Source organism: Triturus cristatus, chromosome 3_1 (genome assembly GCF_964204655.1).
Source record: "Triturus cristatus chromosome 3_1, aTriCri1.1, whole genome shotgun sequence".
Taxonomy (NCBI): Eukaryota; Metazoa; Chordata; class Amphibia; order Caudata; family Salamandridae; genus Triturus; species Triturus cristatus.
This window is the reverse complement of record NC_140583.1, coordinates 482,753,032-482,780,457: the sequence shown is the minus strand read 5'-3', so window position 1 is coordinate 482,780,457 and position 27,426 is coordinate 482,753,032. Positions and strand designations below refer to the sequence as shown.

Sequence of the window (27,426 nt, the reverse complement as noted above, 5' to 3'; positions counted from 1 at the left end):
CCCCTCGGGTGTTCACGAAGGTGATGGCGGTGGTCGCAGCTCACCTGCGCAGGTCAAGGTGTCAGTTTTTTCTTACCTAGATGACTGGTTGTTGAAGGCGGGCTCGCCCCAGGCAGTCGTCAACCACCTTCAGACTACGGCCTACCTCCTGCATTTGCTGGGGTTCTCCATCAACGTGCCGAAGTCGCACTTGAGTCCCTCTCAGAAGCTCCCCTTCATCGGAGCGGTTCTGGATTCAACGCTATTTTGGGTTTATCCTCCCGAGCAGCGAGTCCGGGATATTCAGGCTATGATTCCGATCTTTCAGCCTCTGTCCCGGGTTTCAGTCAGGATGACCCTCCAGCTTCTGGGCCTGATGGCCTCCTGCATGTGACACATGCCAGATGGCATATGTGGGCTCTACAGTAGGACCTGAAGCTCCAGTGGGTGCAACCTCAGGGCAACCTGTCCGATCATGTCCAGATCTCGGAGGGCACTGCACAGCAGTTGCAGTGGTGGCTCACGAATCACGATTGGGTCAATGGCAGATCCCTCTCCCTCTCCCTTCCCCAACCGGAGCACACAGTGGTGATGGATGCGTCCCTTCTGGGATGGGGAGGCCACTTGAGAGAGGCGGAGATCAGAGGCCTCTGGTCTCCGGCGGAGTCCCGGCTCCATATCAACCTTTTGGAACTGCGGGCGATCCGACTTGCACTGAAGGCATTCCTTCCCTCTGTCCGGGGAAGTGTGGTGCAGGTGTTCACGGACAACACCACCGCCATGTGGTATTGCAACAAACAGGGCGGGGTGGGGTCCTGGACCATATGTCAGGAGGCTCTGAGCCTCTGGACGTGGCTGGAACATCAAGGTATTTTCCTGGTGGTCCAACATCTGGCAGGTTCTCTGAACGCCAGGGCGGACGAACTCAGCCGCCGGTGCTTGATGGATCACGAATGGCGTCTGCACTCGGACGTGGTGCAAGGTCTCTTTCTGCAGTGGGGAGATCCTTGGTTAGATCTATTCGCCACCGAAGAGAACACGCAATGTCAGCAGTTCTGCACGTTGGAAATTCCAAGGCGGCACTCGCTCTGCGACGCTTTTCGTCGCGAGTGGAGTTGCGGTCTATTGTACGCCTTTCCGCCTATACCACTTCTGCCCAGAGTGCTGAAGAAGATTCGGCGCGACCGGGCCCAGGTCATCTTTGGCGCTCCGGATTGGGCATGAAGATACTGGTATCCCGAGCTACCCAGCATGGTGATCGATCCCCCGATCCGTCTGCCCCTTCGGGAGGATCTTCTGTCGCAGCAGCAGGGGACGGTCTTCCACCCGAACCTGTCCAGCCTCCACCTCCATGCGTGGAGATTGAGCGACGGCAGTTGCAGCTTTCGATCTTCCTCCCGAAGTCTGTAATGTCAATCTGGTAGCCAGGCGTCCCTCCACTAAAACAGTATATGCCTGCAGGTAGAACAAGTTGGCATGGTGCACAGCAAAGGCTGTGGATACCCTTTCTGCCCCTCTTTCTGAAGTTCTTCTGTTCCTTCTTTCTTTGGCCCAGCAGGGCTCTGCTTTGGGCACTATCAAAGGTTATCTTTCGACCATCTCCGCCTTTTTGAGGCGTCCAGATCAGCCTTCTCTCTTTAAGTCCGCGGTTGGTAACCGTTTTCTTAAAGGGATTACGCACACGTTTCCTCCCGTGCCGTTCATCATGCCTCCATGGGGCTTGAATCTCGTTTTGACCTATCTGCTGTGCGCTCCTTTCGAGCCCCTTCATATTTGTACTATGCGTTTTCTTACTCTTAGGACGGCTTTCCTGGTTGCTATCACCTCTGCCAGAAGAGTGAGTGAGCTCCAGGCTCTTTCTTCCAAACCTCCTTTCCTTTCTGTTCATCCGGACAAGGTGGTGTTACGACCCGTCCTCCTTTTTTGCCAAAGGTGGTCACGCCCTTCCACATCGGGCAGACCATCACTTTGCCTACCTTCTTTCCGCCTCCGCATCCTTCGAGGGAGGAAGAGAGGCTCCACCGTCTGGACCCAAAACGTGCGCTCGCATTCTATCTACAGCGTACACAGCAGTTCCGGGTGGATGACCAGCTCTTTGTTGGCTATGTGGGCGCCAAAAAAGGTCGGGCTGTGCACAAACTGACCATCTTTCAGTGGGTCGTTCTGTGCATCAAAGCATGTTACTCCTTGGCTAAGAAGGAGCCTCCTGTGGGGCTGCGTGCCCATTCTACCAGGGCAATTGCAGCCACTACTGCCTTGGGACATGGCGTCACCTTGCAGGACATTTGTTAGGCAGCTACGTGGGCCTCGCTGCACACGTTTACCAAGCATTACTGCCTTGACAGTCAGGTCAGGAGAGACGGCTTATTTAGCCGTTCTGTTCTCCGTGACTTTCTGGTGTGATCTATTCGCAGACCCACCACCGGGGTTGGTATTGCTGGGGTATCTATTCTAAGGTAAGGAATCTATCACTAACGTGTCTCTTTCAGATGCACAAGTTACTACTTGTGTAACGATATATCTGTAAGAGACGTTAGTTAGTGATAGATTCCTTACCGCCCCACCCATCCTCCCCGTTCTGCAAACTGATTTCTAGGGTTAAGGTCATCCCTTTCAGGGCACTAGTTTCTTGGCACCAGTGGTCAGTTTCTTGCATGGCTCTGCGTTTCTGGCGCGGAAAGTCGTGTACAGAACTGACGTCAGCGTGCATGGGTGGTGCCTAAGTAGTCTCCGTGATGTCATCTCGGTGCTTACGACGCCAGCGACGGTCGCGCAGCCGCAGGATGCCACCTACTGACGCACAGGGGTATGGCTACAAAAACCTTTCCGGATCCAGTCTGACGCCTGGGGATATTCTAAGGTAAGAAATCTATCACTATCTAATGTCTTACAGATATATCATTACACAAGTAGTAACTTGTGCTTCAAGATGCTTCCCTACTATGCCTGATGACTTCTTACTCAGAAAGCAGTGTCGAAGTAGGCTGCTTCTGACTAAAGAAATAGGCATAGTTTGACAAAAGGAAGCAAACAAGACTGGAAGAAGGTTTCAAAGTCTCACAGAGAGGGGATCTCCTTTATCCATCCTAGTGGCTTTTGGGACTCCAACAGCCTCTACAAAAGGTCCTAGCAGCAGAGTATAGGCTATTACCAAACCCCCTAACGGTTCCCTGATCTCAGAAGCAAACTGAATGTTCCTCTTTTTGGGATCAGGGATTTGGTGGGGGCTTCGTACTTTGCCCAACAGTGCATATAATGGCCTGGGAATAGCTGCCTTTTCCCTACCGTCCTCGTAATTGTAGGTGTGTCTTCAGCCCACTGGGACAGACAAGACCACTTATGGTACCCCTCACCCTAGCAGACTAGAAGTGCTGTGCCACCCACACATGGAATCCATGGTCATCTCAACTCTATCCTTTCTCTGGAGTGAGAAAGGAATAACAAAACGAACATCTCTCCCATTGTTGGAGGTGGTAATGCTACAGGGAAGAGATACAAACATGAGAACATAGTCCTATGCCAGCGCCCTATGAAATTCAAATTTCAAACTATTTTAGTACAAATTATTCAAACACTGAAGTGACTGAAACAAAGTTTTACACCTTCTTGCGGGTGAGCAGATGTGACCTAGGATCCACTGAGGGTATTGTAGAGTGGCATTCACAATTTCATATGAAAGTTGAGCAATGGCTTTGGGCTTCCTCCATGAAGATAGAGGTCCATCATTTGCTGTCGTGGACCGTGTGGCCTGCTATGTTGAGATCTTTCAGAGGCATAAGCTGCTCTGGCCGAAGATCCAGAGACACGTTTGTTAGATTGGTTTGCACGTGTGCACATTGTTGAGGGTAGCATTCAAAGAGCCCTAACGTTCGAATCCATGTCTGTCTTACGACCTTCCAGAAGTTATTGTCAAGTTCATAAGCGATTCAGGTTGTGTCTTCTCTTGGCTTCTTCTGATTGGCCTGTTTAGGCAGAAAGTTCAAAGGGGTCCAGTTTTTCTGTGCAGAGACGATGGATGTGTAGCACTTACTGACATTCTGGTGCAGGGCATCTCCTCTGGAAATTGAATAGTTCTTCGTTGGGTGACTTTGAATGAAAGGTCTCCTGGAGATGCCTCCATGGCCATATCATGCATCATTCTGGCTGAGTGATGGGTGGTTTCAGTGGAATAGTAATGCACGCAGAGCAGAATATGTGTCACTGTGCTAACCATGGTAACCACAAGAAACCCAAGCATCAGCTATGCTTGTGGCCAGTCTTTGATCTCGAGTGGACCCCTAAATGTGCAGCCGGAGTATGGACTGAATGAGCCACTACCATGTGCAGATACATTACTTTTGTGTTTGTTGATGTTCTTTTTGCTTGCAGGGTAACCTGACCCACCCAGAGCTGTCAGTGGCTGTAGAGATGCTGTCCTCTGTGGCGCTGATTAACAGGGCTCTGGATTCTGGAGATGTGAACACAGTCTGGAAACAATTATTCAACCCAGTCACCGGACTCACTAACATTGAGGATGAAAACTCTCAAAGGTGTGTGTGCTTTTTGTAATAACATGATCCATGCGTTCCCTTTATCTCTGAGCTTTTGCTCTAAACAAGTGTTTCCCTTTCCAATTTACGTCTCTTGATTGAGCCTTAAGTGTATTCTTCATCTTTTCTTCTTCCTTATCAAACACTTGGCTGGTGTCAACTTTTTTCTCTACCTTAATGACTGCACACTGCAGATAAGACTACCTGTGGACTTCTTTGTCCCCATGCCTCTTTCTTCCCTCCAGTAACCTTTCTTCTATCATTCTTAATTCCCTAACTTTTATGTTTGTGCTTTTTACTTGTTAGATATATCGATGATCTGATGAAGCTGAAAGCTCAGGCACGGAAAGAAGGGAATGAGTTCATTACGTGGAATGACATCCAGGGGTCTGTGGATCGTGTAAACACTGTGGTGCACGAGGAACATGAAAGTAAGTTTGGTAAACTGACCGGGGCAATTCACACACAAGAGCCACTGCTAGGTAGCATGGAATGGAACCACACAGACAAAGAGCGTTACATCTGAGGTTTTAGAGTATTCATTTGAGAGTGAAGACAAATTAAATATTGAAGGTTGCTTTACTAGGATAATGATAATTAGGTGAGAACGCAGAATTGGGCTATATTGTTCATACCTCGGAGCACCTGATGTGAAGTGTAGTTAGTGATACTGCAAACAATACCTACATAACTATAATGGGGAAAGAGAAGGTGGCATGGCTGGGACGCCAGTTTAGCAAGGGTTGGTTTTAAAATCCCTGGTCACGGAGGAAATGTTGAAAGCAGAATGCAGTTTCAGGCTGGATCTGAAACTTGCACTGAGTTGGTTGAAAGTTTTTTTAGTCTTTGAGTAGTTAGTAGCTTCCCATGCACATGTTTGTGAATCATGCAGGCATTATCGTCTAATGGAATTCTCTCGAGGTGGTTCACGTGGTTTTTGTTTAGCTATCTGTATAGCTGCTGTGTTATTTAATATGTGCTGTCAAGTGATGGCTGTTTGTGTGTGCTAAAAATAGAGAGTTAAAATAATCAAGTGTACTTTTAATAGTGTGTGCTCTACTTTTTTGGCGAGGTGACCATCATTAGTCCATTTGGTACTCTTAGTAGAAAGTGACTGGTTTAAATCAAATGTGTTAGCTGAGTGTGTGTTGTGAAGAATGACTCTGTGTCTCTTATTTTGACCCACTATGCTGACTCAAAGTCAAATATGAGTGTGGTTAGGGATTCTTTTTTAAATACATTTCTGGACGCTAGCAGCATTATTACCTCCTTAGAGGAATACAATTGTAGTTTCAAGTCTTTTTGTCAAAAGGAATAAGTAGAATTGTTGTACGTAACCAATAAACTAACATGTATAAATGCAAGATATTCTGACACCCTCAGAAACACACAAGTATATGTCATTTAACACACCTGTAAATTAAACTTCACCAGCACAACTTTACATAACAGAACACTATGCCTCAAACTGCTGAATTAAATGAAATAAGGACCATGGAGGAGGGTAAGAGCCAGGGATACATGCACGTTTAAGAAACTCCTCATACAGTGTCACATAATAACCACTTAGAAATGCTGCAACTCGTCATTTCTGGACTGCATATATTTTACTGCTCACCGGCCTTCCTGGGGCAGATACGGTATCCTATTAACCCGAATGTTGATTCATCTATCCTCCAGAACAGAACGAACAGTCAGGCAGCGTCTTCCTTCCAAGTGTGATCACCACCCTTTATCATTGAGGTTAGCTACAGTACTCCCTGGGAGCCTCGGTGTTTGCAAATACAAATGTTGTGCGTCTGTCCTGTATGCTCAGCCCAGCTGGAAGCCACATGGACGCCTCAGTTCCTAGGGAGACCTTCCTTGTATTGAAAAGCTGCAAGTCCTCTCACCCATTCAGCATCTCGTGGCCCAAATCAGGGAAGCCTACTCCTTTGAGCTGCCTGGTTCCCTGTCTTTTCTTTACTATATTTACAGTTACGAGTTCACATTATCTAGTCTGCCAGCTCAGAAGGTTCTGTGCTCCTTTATGCTGATTTATCCTTAGGGCCTGTAGTTGGGTCCACGCAGTGCTTTTAGTGCAAGTATAGAGTTATTGTGTAGGCTCCACACACCACACTCCTTATTTGTAATTGGACTCTCGATTACCTAAGTAGCCCTCCCATCAAGCCATTGTATTCCGAGCTTGCCTCAAAGCTGTCTCTGCAGCTCTTTCAGCATAGACTTCATGAAGGTCTCCACACCTGAGTGAAAATGTCATCTGTGCGTTAACGGCTTTAAAGGATCCCCCTGTAGATCGCGAGGGATCGGGGATTTCAGGAGAAAAAGTCTGAAAACCAGAAGTCTCAGTAGGCTTGGAAGCCTATGCTTGGTGCTACACCAGGCCAAAACTGGAACACACATGTTTCAGTAAACAATGTACAATAGCAGCTGTGGTTAAAGAGTACCACACAGCCCAAGCCACTCCTTTATGTATTCAGTGGTGCTAAACACTGTGCTCTGCTGCAGTAGCATGCCTGCCAGCGAATAGCACCAATGTAATTGCCAATTGCACTCATTGATTCATATCGCAGAAGCAGAAGCCTACGTAAATCATCAGAAGCTTCTTTATTCCTTACAGATAAAATATGGCCAAACAGCCGGACAAAACATTTCATCCCGTTTCTTGGAGGATTTTGTTTTGGACATGTTTGTTGAAATTCATGTGTGTAATTCTATTTATGGATAACCTTCTTGGACAGTTCAATCGCTGTCTAAGGATGTTGCAGGGATACACACTCATTGTGATATATCAATCCTCGTTTTTAACAGCTATTTTTTTTTATTACTTCAACATGATTATGCAACCATTTTGTTGAAAAGCATCACTAGTGAATATCACTCCCTTAAAAGTGCGGGTGTGTAAGTCTGCATTTGAAGTCCTTAAAAGAAGGTTCTCCACATTGAACATATCACTGTTGAATCAAATTATACATATTGATATAAACACGCTTGTCCTGAATCAGTTTCTCCAGCACAATTACTGAAATACATTGCCAATTTATTTCACTGTATTTTATCATGACGGAATATAAAATAAAACAAAAGAATTGTTTCAGTGGTGCTTTGTTAAACCCATATAAACACTTGGAAGCAGCTAACAGCTTCATAGCGTGAATTGCAGAATAAAAGGGAGGGCATGGTTGGTTGTAGATCTACAAAGAAACTATACCCTTTCCTAGAATGCTTTTCATGAGACCGAGTGGCATGCTGGTCCATGTTGTAAGTGTATATACCACAGGAGCGCCCGTAGATTCAATAGGACAAGGGTATCGACTATTGACAAACAACATTGTCCTAATAGGTATCTTTGAATGACAACTTTAGAAGATTTGTACAATACTGAAGCAATGTGTTGCGAAGCGCCTCCAGTTGCTTAAGTGAGGATAGGCCGCAGCTTCTCTTCACTGCAGTGCAGGCTATTGGCGAGTGTCAGACTAGTTTGGGGTGCAGTCGTTTGGAGGTTGTTGTTGTATAAAAGTGTTCCAGGGTCCACTGGCCCTGCACTGGAGGGGAATGATACTTGCACCAACTCTCTAAAATTAAATACTGGTAAGAGAGCAGTTTTAGGGGTGTCTGGGTGCAAGAGCTCTTCCTACAGGTGTGGGGCAAACTCAGCTGGCTCTGCCTCTTTTCCGGTTTCTAAGGTCAGCAGTTTTGGGTTGCAGTCCGACCAGGACCCTTTGTTGATAAATCAAGTCAAAAAACGTGCTTCCTCTTTCTTTAGCTTGCTGAAATCGGTCCACAAGATTTGACCGTGTTTAGCCAACTACTCCCGAACTCTGGTGGTGCACACTCCTGTCAGTGCTTTATATTTTTATAAATTAATATGTATTCACTGCAGCCAGCAACACCATCTGCTCCTGCCACTTCTGCCGAATGGCAGCCTCGGCATTAACCACTAACCATCACACTTGTGACTTTTTGCACCATTGCAGGTCACCCCAAGCTGTAGGGACGGCCTGGAATTCCGAGTTTTATCATTTTTTAATACAGTGCGTTGCTAAACACTCGGGCAGTACTTAAAAGGGTGTGAGTGCCACCATGTGGTGTACGCTCATAGATACTCGCCAGTGTTTAAAAGTAAGTGCACTGGCACAAATTGAGCACTGGTACCATACCTAGTCGCCTGGACTATTTTAATTCTTTACTCCTTGTATCCTGTATCAATTCTGACTCATCTCCAGCATATTCAAAATTAAGCTGCCTTCCTTGCATTGAATCACCCTGAGCACTTCTCTGCCTCCGTGGGCGTTGCTATGGCTGCCTGGGTTCAAACGGGTCGTCTCCATCACTTTGGACTCATCTATTTAATGCATTAATCCCAAAATGACAGTCCTGCTCAAAACTTCAAATCCATAAAAAGCATGAATTCTGGTTGTTCCTAGGGTCCACCGGTCTCGTATCGGTGGCAAAGACTTTCTGTCATTGCGGGTAAAACCTGTAAATCTCTCCTGCTTTTCATCCGTTACATTAATCACCTGTTGACTTTTGGAAAGTCTTTGAAAACCTGGCTCTCCTTTAATTAGGATACCTTTTTGGTAGGAGTGCCCTCGAAAAAGTCTTTTTTACATTCCATTATATAATGTTTGACGAACATTGAAGAAGGCGCTGGTCAGTAAATGATATACAGCAAACGGGTGTGGCACTCCGTATCAGCTGCGCTACATCGAAGAGCGCTCAAAGATTGAAACCCTTGTCTAGGGCTAGAAAATAAAATATTGAAAGAAATGGATGTTCAAGAATCCTTAAAAATCCTGGACTCTGAACTGGCACCGCAGGTCGAGTTTCGTGGAAGACACCCCGGCTCCTTTGGGTAAAGGTCTCTTGACATGACGTAAAAGAGGAGCGCCTCTTCTCGGCCAGTAATTGTTTACCATGCCTGCAGGGTCCCTGAGGAATTAGCCTTCGCTTAGATATGACTCTCCTTAGACACTCTGGATAGTGTGGTACTTTTTAGGACATCCACCACAATGTCTAATTACAGAGGGAAATGGATGAGTTTCTGCCACCTTTTCGAGGAAATAATTTCCACCTTTCCAACATACCTGACAAAATCAGGCATTTCTATTGACTTATCTCTTTTGAGCTAAAACTGAGTGATGAGTAAGTGAATTACTGGTTCTATTCACATTGAAACTACTGTTGTTTTTGCCTTTTGTTTTGAAAATGTAGTGTTTGGTAAAATAATGGAATCTAGCTTTCATTCTTTTTGCATCCCTCTGCAGCTGAGGGACACTGCCTAACGTAGGTGTTCAGCACGCCCTACAGTTTTACTAGATATTACCAGGGAACTATGTTCTTCTGACAAGCTTCTTGACACCCATTATGTAGTTGATGCTGGCAAGGTGACGCCGAAGCTACCATTAGAAGACGAATGCGAATAAGTTACTGTGTCCAGCAATGCAAGTCTTTAAACTGGTCGATGGGTCATGTCCTCTCAAAACGTATTGGTGTACTTTTCTGTGGGTCAAAAGCGACTACAGGTACATTTTCAAGTATTTTCTGTTAGAAATATCGGCAAAAAGAGATGCTGGAGGAGAAGCAGGTGATGTGAACTAATGGTCACCTAGACATAATAAACCTCTGATGCTGCCTTTTTCCCATCCTCCCTTTTCTGTCATTCCTGCTGCTGGGTAATCTTCCCATTGGCAGCAAGTAAGAGGGAGGCAGTGTAGAGGAGCAGGGCAAAGATAAATCATAGGGAATTAAGTTTACCTTGTCCAATAAATGCTCCTGTTGCACAGCCGCGGTGCGTCCATTGGGGCGTAGGGGCGTAGCCCCACCAGCCCTGCTTGCCCCACTACACACGCGGTGCGTGCTGCTGTGTGCAATGAATTTGAATTGGTAGCTTCAAATGAAATCAATACCGGCCGGGAGTCGGGACATGAAGGGGGTGGGGCCGGGGGGCGAGCACTAAGGTTGAGTGACAGTTTCACCTCACCCACTGACTGACAGCGGCTCGCAATTTGCGCATGCTTGAGTTTGTTTCATGACCAGCACGAGCATGCGCATTCGCCGCACTCTCTGTCAGCCAGCCAGCCACTAGTTGTACAACTTGTACTGAGAGGGAGGGGACCCGAGAGGTCGAGGGTTGCCTCATGCAGCAGCCCCCGTCTCTCGGTATGGGCGAGCCCTATCTGTGCTCTTTAGCCAATCCAGGGCAGGCGCTGCTAATGCAGCGTCTCTGGATTGGCTGAGACAGTCTCAGACACCGAGCGGCACTGTTGAAGGCGCCAACGGACCCGAGGTGGCGCGGACCAGGTAAGATTATTTTATTTACCCCCCTCCCCCGCGAACCCCCTCCCTCGCAACCCCCCCCAACCTCCACCCCCAAGATGTAGACTCTCCGCCATTTGAGTTTGTGGGCCGCTTAATTTCATACTCCAACCGTCCCAGGCGGCGGCTCCTCCGGCTTCCTGGAGGTGCCGGGCCAGAAGGACAGCGCACCGGGCCTCAAGCATGTCGCCTCCGAGGGAGAGATGGACTGGCAGGTAGCGAAAGCCTTCTACGAGAGCATGGGCACCAAGAAAAAGCCCCGGCCCGTGAGTGCGGGGAAGAAAAAATGCATAAATAAGAGCGGTATTATGTGGTAGAGAGAGGAGGTGGGGTGGCATGAAGGGGATAGTGAGGGCGGAGGGATGCGGAAACGGGTGTTGGCAGAGAGTGAACTTAAAGTCTTTTGTGTCGTAGATAGATAAGAGTGGTGGGGAGATGTCATACGGTGAGAGACTGAGTAGTGGAGAAGGGGCGGGGGCTTTGGGGAGGGGGCAACACCAAAGCTTGCGTGGCTTCGAATGTTTGAGTTTGAGCACATTGAAGACTCTGCTTCCAAGGTTTCAGTTGGCCTACATTTCCATGCTTTCAGTGTGCGTGAGCTCCGAAGACAGCTGCCACAGTTTCACTCTTATTATTAATGTTTTCAGTGTACCTTATTTTTGTGATTCACGTAGTGCCTTTGAGTGATACCTCATCGCGAATTGAATTTATCGAATTATAGATGGGTAGCAGTTTGCACTCAGAGCCCGGAGGTGAAAAACGTCCCTTGAATTTACTGTTATCTATCTGCTGTAATTATATGTTATGTATGGCCCACAAAATCATCTGCCTTTGCTTGCTACATGCAGGCAGAGGAGGGATGGGGGAGCTATACATCAGTCATGGCTGCTGCCAAAGCAGTGGTGGGTCAGCGGCAGGGGTGACAGGGAAGCAGCAGCGGCAGCTGGGGTGATCCTACCTGTTATTGTTGGACGGGTTGGTCCAACCCGTCCAACAATAACAGGTAGGAAAGCACCGCTCTTCCCTTCTTTCATTAACAGAGGCCTTTCGGAAATGGCTGGTGCGGGCCCTTGTCGCGGGGGCGCAAAATCACGGCACAAATGCCAGGGACCACTGGTCCCTCGCCAGCACTAACTTTCAATTTCCGTCAAACCTTTCCACCCTGAGATCTGACGGCGGACGACAGATAGGTTACCACAGAAACAAGACAGGCCTACTCGGAGCCGGAAAATCCAGCATGTTGCCCCATTGCACTCAACTGGTTTAGAGGCCGAGTTTTTTTAAACGGTGCCCTGCGAGGCCCATTCGCTAATTAATCGTTCCTAATCTCGAGAATGCCTTTTGCTTTGTTTGTGGTAACTGCCAGCGACAATTCACAGGAAATGGAAATATAGTATTATCTCGTTTTTTCTATGCATAGCGTTATTGTTTTTTCCCCCACTGTGTGCCCATGGTAGATGGCTCTTGATGAGTAACTTTGCTCCTTTCTTTTTAGAGCAACATTAAAAACTTTTTTTAAGGAAACAGTTTAATAGGATGTTTATGCGCTATTTATGAACTGGGATGCATTACGGTATTTAAACCACAAACGAAACTTGACGTATTTGTGTCAGAAGTAATGCTAAACAGCTTATGAAGGGGTCTCCTATACATTTAAATGGATTCTCCCAACCATAGGGTGACTAGAGGTTGAAAATCAAAAACCGGGACATTCTACGAATATAGAAGTAGGACTGCACTTTGCATAGACAGAGGGGCACAGAATGATTCAATTCACAGCACTCTCCAATATAACACACAGTAGAACAAACAGAGAATGAGGCACTGAGTCCAATGTTGAAGATACTTTTAATTTGTTTGCATAAGGAATATTCTGTAGCCTGCTCACTTTTTCACATGACATTTTATACAGTCCCTCTTGCACGTTGCATTATGGGTTTCTAAGGCCATGTTTATAAAGCTCACATTAACCTCATCTCAGAATGCGAAATGTCCGTGGCTAAAATGCCGACATTGCTTTAGTGTGTCACAAGTGACGAGAACCCACTTGACAGCGATGTCTCGTGCCATTTTTTCGAGGCTAGATAGCCTTGCGAACCCGAGGGCAGTTTGGAGATGCTGTAATGATATTGGTTGAAAGTAAAAGTGCTTCCTGCTGTGGCTACAAAAGATTTGAGAGTTGATAAATCGAAGGCGTGGAAAACATCACTCCAGTCCCATGCAGCACACAGTCAATGGTTTAATCACCTTTTTTGTTGATTCAAATGCACACCTTGGGAAACACTTAAATAAAATGGCGGTCTTTCTGGGTAGATAATTACTTGCCCTCCTTCGTTTATTTGCAGTTGAATGTGGCTCAGGGGGAACTGCATCGCCCCAAGGTTTGAGTGCAACCTGAGGCATGAATGAATAACAATATCACGTCATTGAATGATTGGCAGTAGTATACGCCACATGCCATTATGGGCCAAAACTTTGGTGTTTGACTTTGTTCACCTGGGAGCTACTCAGAGGTCGGAGATAGGATTTTGGGAGCAATCTCCTAATAAAAGGTAAAATGTGAAATTGGCACACTCTACGTCTGATGCTTTGGGTCAATAATTGAATGTTGATTTCTTTTTTAATGCATGTTGTACTTGTACTACTAGAGCCAGGTGTGGCAGTGATTTCACACAGCAGCTCTTGTTTCCAGATGGTTTGACACAAGCCAAATGTAGCTTCTGTGTTGCTTTGTAACTGGTGATAGCAGTGGTGTGTTGCCGTGAGCATATTGGATATAATGATTGCTCTTCTATGGGTGTTCAAATATTAGTTTCCCTGGTATATACTTGCAAGTAAATCCTTTGACTTCATATGATGAGAATATTGTCCTATAGGCATCTTTTCTTGTTTGATGTACAATGCAGCAATGTACATAGCATCTCTTGATTAACCGAAGTGTATGTTTAGTGATGCCAATTAAGCATTATTGTGTTGTAGTTTATATGGCACTGCCCAGTTCTTTTCTGTCCCGATCCTCATCCATGTTCACTTTCACATGTATTTGGTTTTCTCTTTCGATATTGTTTGCATAGCAACTTTCAGTTCAGCTCAACCAGAATCACGGTAACAGCGCATTGCGCTGCCTCTTTTATATTCAGTATATTGTAAGGCTGTTTTTCTTCCCCCGCCTTTCCTTGTTTTGTTCCCAGTTTTCCCCTTGCGTGCCATTCGTTACTCTAGAGTCTAATAGAGTCGGAAGGCCGTAGGGGAAGACTGTGGACTTTTCTTCAAGTTCCTGACGCTCCTGCGGAACGAACCTGGCAACCATTACACTGCTGTGCAACTTCTTCTACTCTTAGAGCTGAGATTTCCATGAGTCTTATAGTCTGAATTCAGCACCTGAGCATAATAGGACAGAATGTATGAAGCTCTGTGGTAATACTGAATAAGCAGCTACCTATGTTATGTTATGTTATGTTAGGGGTTTGTTGAGCGCGACAGCTGCCCCAGCAACGGGGCGTCCCGGCGCTAAGAACCATAGCATGACCTGTGGGAGGGGGAGGTATTAATGTAATAACTGCACTTTCACAATTGCTTTATTAACCTTCCGGCTTTCTCAAATTTGCTTGAAAATGCACGATTTTTCTTCTTTTTTTCAAAATTTTCTTGTGGGGGGTAACCCCCCCAAACCCCCCTTTTGGGGTTCGGGCTCGCTCGCTGCGCTCGCTCGCTACGGTGCTGTATGCTCATTCGTTTGCGCCCCACCACTTTCAAATCTCACCCACCGCCCCTGCTGTTGCAGTCAGCCTCTCCTGGACCTCTAAGGTGTAGGTGATAACGTTACGCTTATGGGCCTTTTTCTGATTCACTTTAGTGAGGGATCTGGCAGGGGTGAGCAACCATGCTGTGGGATGTGGCTCCATAAGGTCTACAAGCCCATGCATTGCACCAGCGAGTAGTGGCTCAAAGAAAAGCTTCAAGAAGTAGTTTGCAGTTCTGCAACTCCGTGTCAGACATGTGAACTAGAAATAAGGTGCCTAGCATTGTGGGACTTCTTGAGAATACGAAAGGTCAGTAAACTGTTTTTGACTCAATTGCACGTATTATAATAAAATAGTAATTTTTTCCCTTCCGAATACTGCATATAGGGCCTCATGTAGGAAGCCAAATACCGGTCGGTAACGGCCGATTTTCGGTAATTATACCGTTACCGACCGGTATTTTGGCTTTTGGTATGTAGGGGGTGAATTTCTGTATTCGGAATTTACCGAATCGGTAAAATTACCGAATCGGTAATTTTACCGATTCGGTAAATTCCGAATACAGAAATCAGATGTAGGGGGACTGTGTGGGTGTTGTTTAGAGTCGGTATTTACCACCAACTAATAGTTGGTGGTAAATAAAGTATGGATGAGTAAAAGCATTTAAAAGCGCTTAGAAGTGTGCACATGTGGCAGACATACATGCCCTTAGGGCATGTATGTGTGCCACATGTGCACACATGGCTGAATCAGGGGTGCAACAGGGTGTCAATGTGACACCCTGCCACCCTTGCATGTGCTCCCCCATTACCGAATCGGTATTTACCGATTCGGTATTTACCGATTCGGTAATGAGGCATACCTTCCCCTCAATGGGAAGGTATGCCTCATTACCGAATCGGTAAATACCGATTCGGTAATTACCGACTCACTCCGATTCGGTAACATTTACCAAATTTTTACCTACATACACTTTACCGATTCTTAAATACCGAATCGGTATGATTCGGTATTTTAGAATCGGTAAAGTGTATGCCACCTACATGAGGCCCATAGTCTTGTGCTTATTTTTTTTTTAGTAATTGACTCTGAAATGGCTACTGGTAAATCAGAGCGCAATGGCTTCTTACAACATTTAATAGCCCATAGTAAAGATGCAGATTTACACATTTGGCCTTTAGTGCCTGTAGGGTGTACAAAAAAGTTGGCATAGGAATAGATGTAAGGAATGCATTATGGCACTGAGAAGCTGGGGTTGCACCTAAATGATTACAGTTTGAAGGGATAAAGTTTCGGGTTTTGTTTGTGATATCTTTAAAATACAATTCTAGTAGCTTAGCCCTACTGTGAATTGTGCAAACCAAAGTGCAGCAATGACAGTTTTTGAAATGCAGCACCAAAGTACCTGCCTAGAGCTTGACATGACACTTGAAACTGACAAATCGAAGTTTTTTTTTAGCTCTTGCTGATAATGCGAAGTAGGACTTCTTATTGTTTTCCAACCTTGTTGCTTCTAAACAATGTTTGCACCCCCAGTTGTGATGGACTAAACAAGCTCTTCCATTGTACTCCACACTCCAATAAAAGGTGTTAAAAGTAGTGGGTGTTGTACTCTCCATCCTTCCCCCTAGACACCCCACCCTCAATGTTTTTTTGTGAATTTTAGACCGCGATTCTTCAGATATGTTGGCTAACAAGACACTTTTTTCTAGTCAGTAGAACCAGAGATATGCAATTTTTAACATCTCCGGCAAGTAAATCCCCATAAAACACAAAGTGTCACTCTCGGCTATCTGATTATGTGAGCCCGGGTGAAGGTCACAAGTTCAGTCCGACCGCAATGGAACACCGGACGGTTACACTGACCAGTTTTGACGAAAACGTTATGAAATATATCTATAATTCATGATCTGCCACAGTTACCCAGGAACATTGCTTCTCTTAAGAAGCAAATCCATTATCTCCTCTACAATGATTAGTGCATCCAGTAGAAGCTTGATGCTCCACAGGCAAATATTTGTGTCAGGTCACCAAAATATTGTGGCAGTCCCAATACCATTCGTAAATCATGAGCCACTAAGGATGTCACCAGTCTTAAATACGGTGCCTGCCAAGTGATATTATATTCCTCATGCGGTATTTAATAGCCAATCAATATGTATATACCAGAAAATAAATGTACAGAATTGTTCCTGATATATTCCAGGGTGATGCCACCACTTGCAAGGGTATTCTATATCGGTCTTGTGCGCTGTCATCACATTAGTTCCACCATTAGGCACGTCATTATTTTTTACCTTGATTCTGATCTCATTCGCCCATGAGTGACTCATTCATCTCGTTAGGGCGCGGTGGTAGCTGCTTACCGTAAAGTGACCAATAGTAGTGAATAGGACCTTTTTACCCTGTGTAAATAGTCAGGCCTACAGACTCACTCACCATTTCAAACATTTAGCTGCTTGGTGCTTAGCTCACCTTTAGCCTACATCAGGTAGATGTGTTGTTTGTGTTCCTGGGAAGGGTACAGTACAGGAATAGAGCATTACTGTATAGGACATATGGGATTAGTGCATGTGCTTGAGTGTATGTATACCTGCAAGAAATACATAAAGCAAAAGACACACAGATGATGGATGGAATGCAGAGCAAATCAAACATTCACCCACAGTCAAGAGATCAGGGTTAAATCAATCGTTCTTTTGCTCACCATGCCACCCCAGGTTAGACCCAGCCATATGCAAATTAGCCTTGACCCTGTGCCTTATGGGAACAGTCCAGCCCAAACGGCCAAGCCAGGCCTCCCTGGACTGTAAACAAGCATCCTGGGACCGGTTTCGGGGCATCACCCCCTCATCAGCCAGGCTAGTTTTAATCCAGTGACACTGGGAGAACCTGGCCTGGCAGTTCAGGCTGGACTATTCCCGTGTGGAACAGGGTCAAGACTGATTTGCTTATGACTGGGTTTAATCTGGAATGGCATGGGGAGCAAAAAAACGATGGATTTAGGCCCGATATCTGTACTGGGGTGAATGTTTGACATTGTTCAACATTCTGTCCATCAATTGTTCTTTTTGCATTTGCAAGAAATACATGACATGAAAGATGCAGTGTTGTACAGTGCGTGCACAATGGAAGCATATGTTGGATGTATGTGTGCCTTTCGTGAAGTACAATACTTGAAGGGTGAAACGTTATGCGGCGCACATGTTGAGTGTGTGTACTGTCAGGGTCTGTGTTTGCAAATGACCTACCCTGTTACAGTATAGGAAAGCTTCAGTGCTGAATAGTGCGCGCAGACTAAATGCGTGTACTGAATGTTGGTGTACTTGTAATGGTAGAATGCATGGAGCTCACAGTGATGGATAGTTAAGTGTGCTGTGAATGTACAATAAGTTAGTGTGCCTGCCTTGGTACATCAAATGGAGGACCACAACTATGGTGAAACATTAGCAGACCACACACTAATCTGTGCTTGACCCTCTTGTAGCTTGGCATAAAAGCAGTATGGCTTGACTTGGAGGCGGGGTGTGGAGTGTGTATGCAGCACTTCAAACAATAATAAAGTGAAAACACAGCACAAGAAAACTCCCAGACCAAATTGGAAAAATTGAGTAAAATGTAATAAAATATTTGAGACCAAAATTACAAATCCAATCAGTTGAACCAAAGATATGCAATTTAAAAAGATTTCCAGTAAGTAAAGCTCCTAAAAACACAAAGCGACTCACTCTCTGGTCGTACGAGACCGGGGGGAAAGTAATAAGTTCAGGCCGACCATGATGGAGTTCGTTTGTATTGGAATTCCTGGGAATAATCTCTGGGTTTAATCGTGTTAGTTCATGTATTTTAACTACTGATCCAGCTACCCATAAAGGACTTTTGAGGCACCAGACAAAATACTATTGGCTATATCAGCAGGGTAAGGGGTTTCTAGGATTCTAATATTACTTACAAGGAGTTATTAACCCCGCGTCTTTCCTCCTCTTCTCTTCAACGATTCTGGAATGTAATCTGGAAACAAACAAGTTTCCCCTTAGCCAATCACAACGCTGAAATGCCATGTTGTGATTGGTCTGAGCGCCGTAGGTCGGCACTCAGATAGGCAGTGGGAACCTGTGCATGTTCCTCACCAGGCTGTGCATTGCATTCTGGTGAAGAACATGGAAAGTGCACATGACTGTTTGGCCAGCCCAAGACGGCCGGCCAAACTGTCATGCACACTTGAATGCTCACCACTCATCTGCCTGCTCTATGAACAGCTTAGCACTACCCTGCCCCGCAAGGGAAAAATAAAATAACAACTGCGTTTTGTTAGTGATTTATTTTTCCTCTTTTGCACTGCTGAAATCAGTGGGGCAATGCTCCTCCGCCTTAGCAGAGGAGCCGCCACTGGCTTGCGGGTGATCAAAAATCCCCTTGGTCTTAAGAGAATCCCCAACGTTCCTAACCATTTCTTGCTTCAGGAAGGAGATAGAAGTCTGATTGCTTGCGTAGTCTTAAGAACAAAAACAGTTGTATCCTGATTTAGCCAGAGGTAGCTAGTGGGCTACCATCTTTCATATAGGATGGATTAATATTCAAGCTGTCCCAGCAGGACACGATTCTCGTTCATTCTTTATTTATTTTGAGCTATCAACGCTGTTTTTGTATAAACAATGACGATTTTCCTACCTAACAGCTTAAGATCTTCTAACCATAAAGTGTCCATCTTTGATTTTCAGGGATTGTAGCCATTGGACTTATTAATGAAGCGCTGGATGAAGGGGACCCGAAGAAAACACTGGCTGCTTTGCAGTTCCCTGCAGCGAAACTGGAGGGCGTGGAGCCTGACGTGGCCCAGCACTACCAGGATACTCTGGTTCGTGCCAAGAGAGAAAAGGCGCAGGTAAGAAGTGGGCGCAGCTCTTTTTCAGCCTGGCACTGGATAAAACTGCAGTGATCAGTAAATTAGAGGGATGGGATCCGAGAGGTAAAAGTGTTTTTACTACAATGTCAGTACCGAATGAGCGTCGGCAATACGCAAGTGACTGGCGAGCAGAGAAACCGTGTGACAAACGGGCCGTTCTGGGCTCTGATCACTAGGTTCACTTACTTGAGAGAATGTTGCGATGCCGAGCGGCGGAAGTCATCCGAGCTCCGAATGACCTTGGAAGCGGACGGAGGTCAGGGTCATTGGTGACTTCCGGTGAGCTTCTGATCTGCCGCCACCTCTCCAGCAGCAGCCGGTTGGGCATTCCGCCCATATCCAGTGACCGGATTAGACAGGCAGCCCTCCCTATCCTTTGACAAGGACCTTGTGCTTTGGATACATTTCAACTAAACACTTAACAGAAACTTCTAGTTCACGTGACGCAATACCGAAGCTCGTGTATAGCGAGATTGATTGTACATTAGAAATCTGTAGTTTATAAAAGTAAGACTAAAGATGACCGGGTGTACCCACAACGTGTATTGTGTGACGAAGAGATAATCTAAAAAAAATAGTAAAAGGAAGAACAGGCGAAATTTACATTCCAATACCTACTTGATGTGCAATAATTCTGCCCTCATCATTACTAGTCTTGGTTTCCAGGAAACCCTGGTAACGGAAAGTCGCCTGCGTGTTTCTAGTGAGTCATAGCAGCTGTGGTGACTTGGGGAAATTATAATGAGCACTACGTTCAACACTGTTTTCATTTATTACAGTAGTTCGGGTTCAGAAATATTTATTAGGCACAATCACATTAGGCCATTAAAAAGCAAATAGTACAAATTCCTGTACATCAATTAGATTAAAAACGGCTAAAAACAATTATGCACTCATACAGTATTAAAACAGTGTACAAAACAAGAACAACAATCGGATAAAAATACTTTTTCTAATTCGAATTGTTCCCCAGATCTAAGAGGCAACACTAAAATATAAAGTAGGCGCCTCCAAGGCACACAAGAAACGAAGGACAACATTATAATCCCTGATGTTATGCGCAATAAAGATCGTTTTCAGAATATATTTCTTTAAACCATTGTAAAAAATGGCAAAATAACATGGTTGCGGCTGCTGGTCTCCCTTTAACTGTGCGCTCTGGAAGTGCCAGGGGTGTAGCTAACTCAGTGAGATTTTGGGGGAGGTGAATCTTAAATTACCCAATTAAAAAACAGTATGACGAAGGGTGGAGGGATGGTCAAGGTTTGGGATACACTGTTGACGTGAGGACCAGGTTTAATACTGATTTGCATTAGGTGGCCCCTTGTCTACGTTCTTGATTAATAAAAACACACGTACACCCCCTACCCCCAACATATTGAAATCTTTTAGTTAAGCGAGGACAAGATTAACCAACAAAGGCATAGGAGACCCGAATCAGGGCCGCCAGCCTGAACTCTCAAGTCATAAATGCATTTATTTAAGGGGGGGTGGTCCCTCCCCAAAACACCTCCCTGAAGCTAGTCTCTGGGAAGGGCGAGTCCCTGGGCCCCTATAGCTGTCCGATTACGTAAGCACATTCGTGCGCATGTACTCGTCCGTGTGCTGTGGCGGCCTCTTGCTAAGGCTAATGAGCAGACGTAAAGGAGATTTTTAAGGCTGGACTAGGGACATGCTCAAAGGTCAAGACATTTGCATATGGCCAGGTCTAAACTGGGGTGGCATGGTGAGCAAAAGAATAATGGATTTAACCCAGATCTCTTGACTCGGGTGAATGTTTTGATTTGTACTGCATTCCGTCCATCAATTGTGTGTCTTTTGCTTTCTCGCCCTAAGTGCGCCAGGTATGTCCAGACGTGGGTCCTGGGCTCACTGTGCCACTGGAATCAAGCTATCCCGGCTGAAGAGGGGTGAAACCCTGAAATCGGTCCTAGGATGCTTGTTTCCGGTCCAGGGAGGACCTGGCTTGGCAGTTTGGGCTGGACTGTTCCCATGAGGCACAGGGTCAAGACTGATTTGCATATGACCAGGTCTAAACTGGGGTGGCATGGTGAGCAAAAGAATAATGGATTTAACCCAGATCTCTTGACTCGGGTGAATGTTTTGATTTGTTCTGCATTCCGTCCATCAATTGTGTGTCTTTTGCTTTCTCGCCCTAAGTGCGCCAGGTATGCCCAGACGTGGGTCCTGGGCTCACTGTGCCACTGGAATCAAGCTATCCCGGCTGAAGAGGGGTGAAACCCTGAAATCGGTCCTAGGATGCTTGTTTCCGGTCCAGGGAGGACCTGGCTTGGCAGTTCGGGCTGGACTGTTCCCATGAGGCACAGGGTCAAGACTGATTTGCATATGACCAGGTCTAAACTGGGGTGGTATGGTGAGCAAAAGAATGATGGATTTAACCCAGATCTCTTGACTGGGGGTGAATGTTTTGATTTGTTCTTCATTCCGTCCATCAACTGTGTGTCTTTTACATGCACAAAGAGGCCTCGCCTTATAAACCTGCAGTAATATAAAAAGAATGCTTCATTAGCTGCGTGGTTTGTTACCTGTTCTCGATAGTATCAGCAGTTCACCTTCTGCTATAAGTGCTCGCTATACATGATGAGAACGTCCCGTGTTGTATAGGTTATTTATATCCTGTATCTCGTTTATTAGATATGTGCTCTTCGATGTATAGGACCTGAGCTTCTGTATCCGGCGGAGAAGGTGTGAACAGACCAAGCATATCATATTACCCAGAAACATGACCACCTGGTGCTAGGCTTGAATGTACCTATGCCAGGGTAATGGACCATTGGTTGGTTTGTGCCACGCCTTGGGTCTTTATTTCCTGCCACTCGCCTGCCTTCCCCAGGGGCTGGCTCCAGTGAGTGTGCTGTTAGGGGTGGCTCCAGTGACTGTTATATAAGGAGTGGCTCCAGTGAGTGTGATGTAAGGGTGGCTGTAGTGAGTGTGATGTAAGGGTGGTTGCAGTGAGTGTGATGTAAGGAGTGGCTCCAGTGAGTGATGTATGGGTTGGCTCCAGTGAGTGTGATGTAAGAAGTGGCTCCAATGAGTGTGATGTAAGGGGTGGCTGCAATGGGTGTTATGTAAGGGGTGGCTGCAATGGGTGTTATGTAAAGAGTGGCTCCAGTGAGAGTGATGTAAGGGGTGGCTCCAGTGAGGGTGATGTAAGGGGTGGCTCCAGTGAGGGTGATGTAAGGGGTGGCCCCAGAGAGTGTGATGTGAGTGATGACTCTAGTGGATGTGATGTAAAGAGTGGCTCCAGTGGGTGTGATGTAGGGAGTGGTTCCAGTGAGTGAGGTAGGGAGTGGCTCCAGTGAGTGTGATGTAAATAGTGGCTCCAGTGGGTGTGATGTAAGGAGTGGCTCTAGTGAGTGTGATGTAAGGGGTGGCTCTAGTGAGTGTGATGTAAGGGGTGGCTGCAGTGAGTGTGATGTAAGGGGTGGCTCCAGTGGGTGTGATGTAAGGGGTGGCTGCAGTGAGTGTGATGTAAGGAGTGGCTCCAGTGGGTGTGATGTAAGGGGTGGCTCCAGTGAGTGTGATGTAAATAGTGGCTCCAGTGGGTGTGATGTAAGGGGGTGGCTGCAGTGGGTGTTATGTAAAGAGTGGCTCCAGTGGGTTTTATGTAAGGAGTGGCTGCAGTGAGTGTGATGTAAGGAGTGGCTGCAGTGAGTGTGATGTAAGGGGTGGCTGCAGTGAGTGTGATGTAAGGAGTGGCTCCAGTGGGTGTGATGTAAGGGGTGGCTCCAGTGAGTGTGATGTAAATAGTGGCTCCAGTGGGTGTGATGTAAGGGGGTGGCTGCAGTGGGTGTTATGTAAAGAGTGGCTCCAGTGGGTTTTATGTAAGGAGTGGCTGCAGTGAGTGTGATGTAAGGAGTGGCTGCAGTGAGTGTGATGTAAGGAGTGGCTCCAGTGAGTGTGATGTAAGGAGTGGCTCCAGTGGGTGTGATGTAAGGGGTGGCTGCAGTGAGTGTGATGTAAAAAGTGGCTCCAGTGATTGTGATGTAAGGGGTGGCTCCAGTGAGTGTGACGTAAGGTGTGGGTGCAGTGAGTGTGACGTAAGGTGTGGCTGCAGTGAGTGTGACGTAAGGTGTGGCTGCAGTGAGTGTGACGTAAGGTGTGGCTGCAGTGAGTGTCGAAGAAGTGGCTGCAGTGAGTGTCGTAAAGAGTGGCTGCAGTGAATGGGACGGGAGGGGTGGCTGCAGTGAGTGTGTCGTAAAGAGTGGCTGCAGTGAGTGTGACGTAAGGGGTGGCTCCAGTGAGTGTGACGTAAGGGGTGGCTCCAGTGAGTGTGACGTAAGGAGTGGCTCCAGTGAGTGTGACGTAAGGAGTGGCTCCAGTGAGTGTGACGTAAGGGGTGGCTCCAGTGAGTGTGATGTAAGGGGGACTTCCCTGCAGCCCCCGGAGTGCTCAAAGCTCTCCTGCTCCTGTTCGATGTTGTCGTTTGCTTTGTGCCTCTTGGCACTCCGAGTCTGGTGTCCCAACAAATGAGACGCACAGACTATTGAGCCAAATAATGGAAATTGTTAAAAAAAAAAAAAAAAAAAGACAAACACAGAAGGAGAAAATTGTAAAGCAAGAGATTGTGGCACGGACGGCCCAGGGCAAGAAAAGGGCCGAGTTAACTGTTTTTACGTCCAGGGGAGACGTGCAGCTTTCCCTATAAAGTGAAGGTAGGGTTAATTCACTTCACCAGTGGCCTGTGCTTTGACGATGCCTCGGAGGGAAAACTGGAGGAGCTTGGAAAGTGTTAAACCAGTTCAGGAACTGCCTTTCAGCTGAAGCATTTCCTGCAGCGGCGGAAGCGGGTGAAATGAGCCATTCTTCAGTGAGCACCAGTGGACAGTGCCAGGCTGGCCGCCCTTTTCACATTCGATGACATCGCCTTATTTAGGCATGCACTTGGCGGCGGGGCCTCCTCCCTCATGCCTCATACAGTCATTTTTAGAAAGTGAAATAACATCAGGCCCAGATTTGACGTAAAGAAGTGGGCTGAAAGTGTGAAATCACTGGCTATACAAATTGCTTCAGGCTATTTTTGGTTTTGTAGGAACCCCACCAACCTAGACCTGTTTAGTTTCTTCTGGGATGGTGGTCCACCCGGCCAGTAGGTTGAATAAGCGTCCAGGTGCTTCGTAGGACGTGTAGGGGAAATATCTTTTAGATGGAAAGGCAGGCGCAATGTTAATTGGCAAAATTCGGCGATAAAGGGCTAACAACCGGGCAGTTGGATCTTTATAATTTATTTTTGTTCCTCCCAAGAGAAAAGGCAAGAGGTGTTACATACAGCTCGCCTTCCACTGAAGAGTGGGGATTAAACACACCCATCTCTATCCGTTCAGCATTTCGAGAGCAGCACAGTAAAATGTGCACTTTAAAATAAAAGGAAGTCATTTAATGTCAGAGGCTAATTGAACACGATGCAAATGCTCAGACAAATAAAACCTTTTTAATGAGAAGTGCTGGGGGTATTTCGATTTTCGATCCGGCTGGAAAATTCGTGTCTGCAAATGATATTTCATTTTTTCCGTGGAGAGAGTTGGGGGTTTGCTGGAAAGTTTGACGGATTCAGTTTGAAACTCGGAGGAATGTGCAAAACGACGCACGTTAAGTGGGAAGTGAAACCCCAGTAACATGGGATGGGTTCTCGCCAGACCATGGAGGTTTTATGGACCATGGATTTGCGTCTGCCCATGGGGAATTGTCTTTACTGAGACCAAAATTGAGTTTCTGCGTGACAGTGTTTCAAAACCTAACGCCTTGTGACACCGTTGTGTGGGGCCCTTTATGTACTCGTTGGGGCACTTTATGTACTCGTCAACAGCGATCTTCTCTCTCCTGGCAACAGTAGGCCTTTTCAGTGAACACAGAGGCTCTTGCACAATCCTATGTGTAGTCTTCATTGACTGTTTTGCCAGCACAGCTCTCTCATCTTGCTTTGTTGTATTTACATCCGTTCTTTGGGTATCTGCGTTCTCCTTTCTGTATATATGTATTGTGGGCGGCGGCTTCTTCTGGTGGAGTTACTTAGCTGTACTGCCCGCTTTTTGGAATTCCACCCAGGGTCCACTGTAGCTCCAAGTGATATGTAAAGGTGTCTCATAGCATCTATTCTCTATACTGATGCTAGTATTATCTTTTTTTTACATTTAGAAGCCCTATTGAAGAATTGGTACTTCTCTTAAGGTTGCCGGGGAGGGGGGATAAATAAATAAACGGAAGTTCCCACCCTGTCTTCCTCTTTCGAATATTTCTTACCTGCCTTTTTGATAGAGCAATTCTTTAACCATAGGTATGATCAGTTTTTGCAAGGGACCCCTTTTGTTACCCATCAATCAATCACGAACATCTCTCCACTGCTCCTGGCTGTCATGCTGCTCAAGTCTCTTTGAAATACTGAGGTTTCACGGTACTGCTCCTCTGCATTCTTGGATTTCTTGATCAGGACCAGACTGTGAACACGAAGCAGCCCTGGCAAATTTTGTCTGATCTACCCCCTGTACAGTGTGTAGCAAGCAAACGCAGCGAACGACCCTGACCACTACAAGGTGCGCTTGCGGGATTTCTCACCCAAGAAAATTTGGGGGGAAAATGGCAAAACTGGTGCATTCTAGAACACATTTTTCATTATATTTTAAATTGAATTTGCTTTTAAAGCATAGTAAATGATGACCTTACAGTAGCGTCATGACTTGAACAGGAGAACACGCTCACTGGCCACTGAAACAGGAAGCCCGATCTTACTCAAGGGCAGGCAATGTCTGAAAAGATACAACAATGAGTCACCACACTGAATGATTTCAAGGCCAATGGCAAAATAATGCAAGCACCACCACAAAAAAGCACCCACAGGGAGGGATCACCACACCCGAGACCAGACACAAGGCCCCTGGAGAGGAGTGTTACAAGTCAGGAGACCACCACAGAGTAAATCACCAAGTGGCAGCTGAAGAGGCAATGGAGTCTTATAGTGTGGTCGACCCAAGAATCTCCTTCTAAAACAGGTTTCATTACCCCAGAAAACGAACATCGAATGGGACACTCTGCTGTCAAGAAAGCGCTCTTCGAGATGTATCTTTTTAGGGATCCCTCACAGCTTAAAAAAGTGACAAAAGAAAAAAAAAAGTAAATCCTCTTTCTAATCTAAGCAGTCAAGGCACCCTTTCCCTTCCTGCCTTGACTGCAAGCTCCGATCATTGCGAGGAAATAAAATGTCTCTTGTGCCTAGAGATGAATTTAAAGTCTTTTAAGCGGTGCAGGGAAGTGCAACAAAAGCTGGGAAGAGCATTATGGACAGAGCCAACACATTTACAGGGAGAGCAGAGCCAGACCTGAGCCAATGGTCTTGCTTGGCTCTTATCGTCTGCACATAAGCCGAGCCCCGAAAATGTTTACTATGTAAACCATCCAACAATTATCGTCTAAATAATGATAATGGGCCCGATTCACAGAACTAACTTAAGACAAAATCCTAAACTTACTACCATTTTCGTATTCACAGAAGGCACTTACTCATTTTGGTATTCGCAGAAGACACTTACTCACTTCGGTATTCACAGAAGTTAGGAGTCCTAACTTTAGGACTCATAAATGCCTTCTGTGAATACCGAAAGTCTTAAAATTAGGATTTTTCTCAGTTTAGGAGTCCTAAAGTGTGGCCTGCTATCCGAACTCCGCAAACCTGCTGTGTGGGACTTACTTGAGGTAATAGGAGGGGTAGTTTGCCCCTAAGGACGTTCTTTGGGGCTAGCTACCCCTCCTGTTACCTCCAGTAAGTCCCACACAGTGGGATTGCTAAGAGGACTTCGGGGCCAGGCCCCTTTATTCACCACTCTGCAAACATGCCTCCTGGTGCACAACTGGTTGGGGATGAAGTTCACTTTACTCCTGAGGGACCTTGGGGGCCAAGAAGCCCTCCTAGTACCTTCTGTAAGTCCTACACAGCAGA

General features: G+C 46.1%; 1 protein-coding gene across 1 annotated transcript in view; it reads left to right on the top strand.

Moving 5' to 3' along the window:
- IQGAP1 (IQ motif containing GTPase activating protein 1) overlaps positions 1 to 27,426 on the top strand; it is a 532,553-nt gene that overhangs the window by 230,572 nt on the left and 274,555 nt on the right. The window contains exons 13-15 of the mRNA XM_085644306.1: positions 4,348 to 4,508; positions 4,815 to 4,939; positions 19,291 to 19,454. Of these exons, the coding sequence (XP_085500432.1) occupies positions 4,348 to 4,508; positions 4,815 to 4,939; positions 19,291 to 19,454 (450 nt within the window). The remainder of the gene's footprint in view (positions 1 to 4,347; positions 4,509 to 4,814; positions 4,940 to 19,290; positions 19,455 to 27,426) is intronic.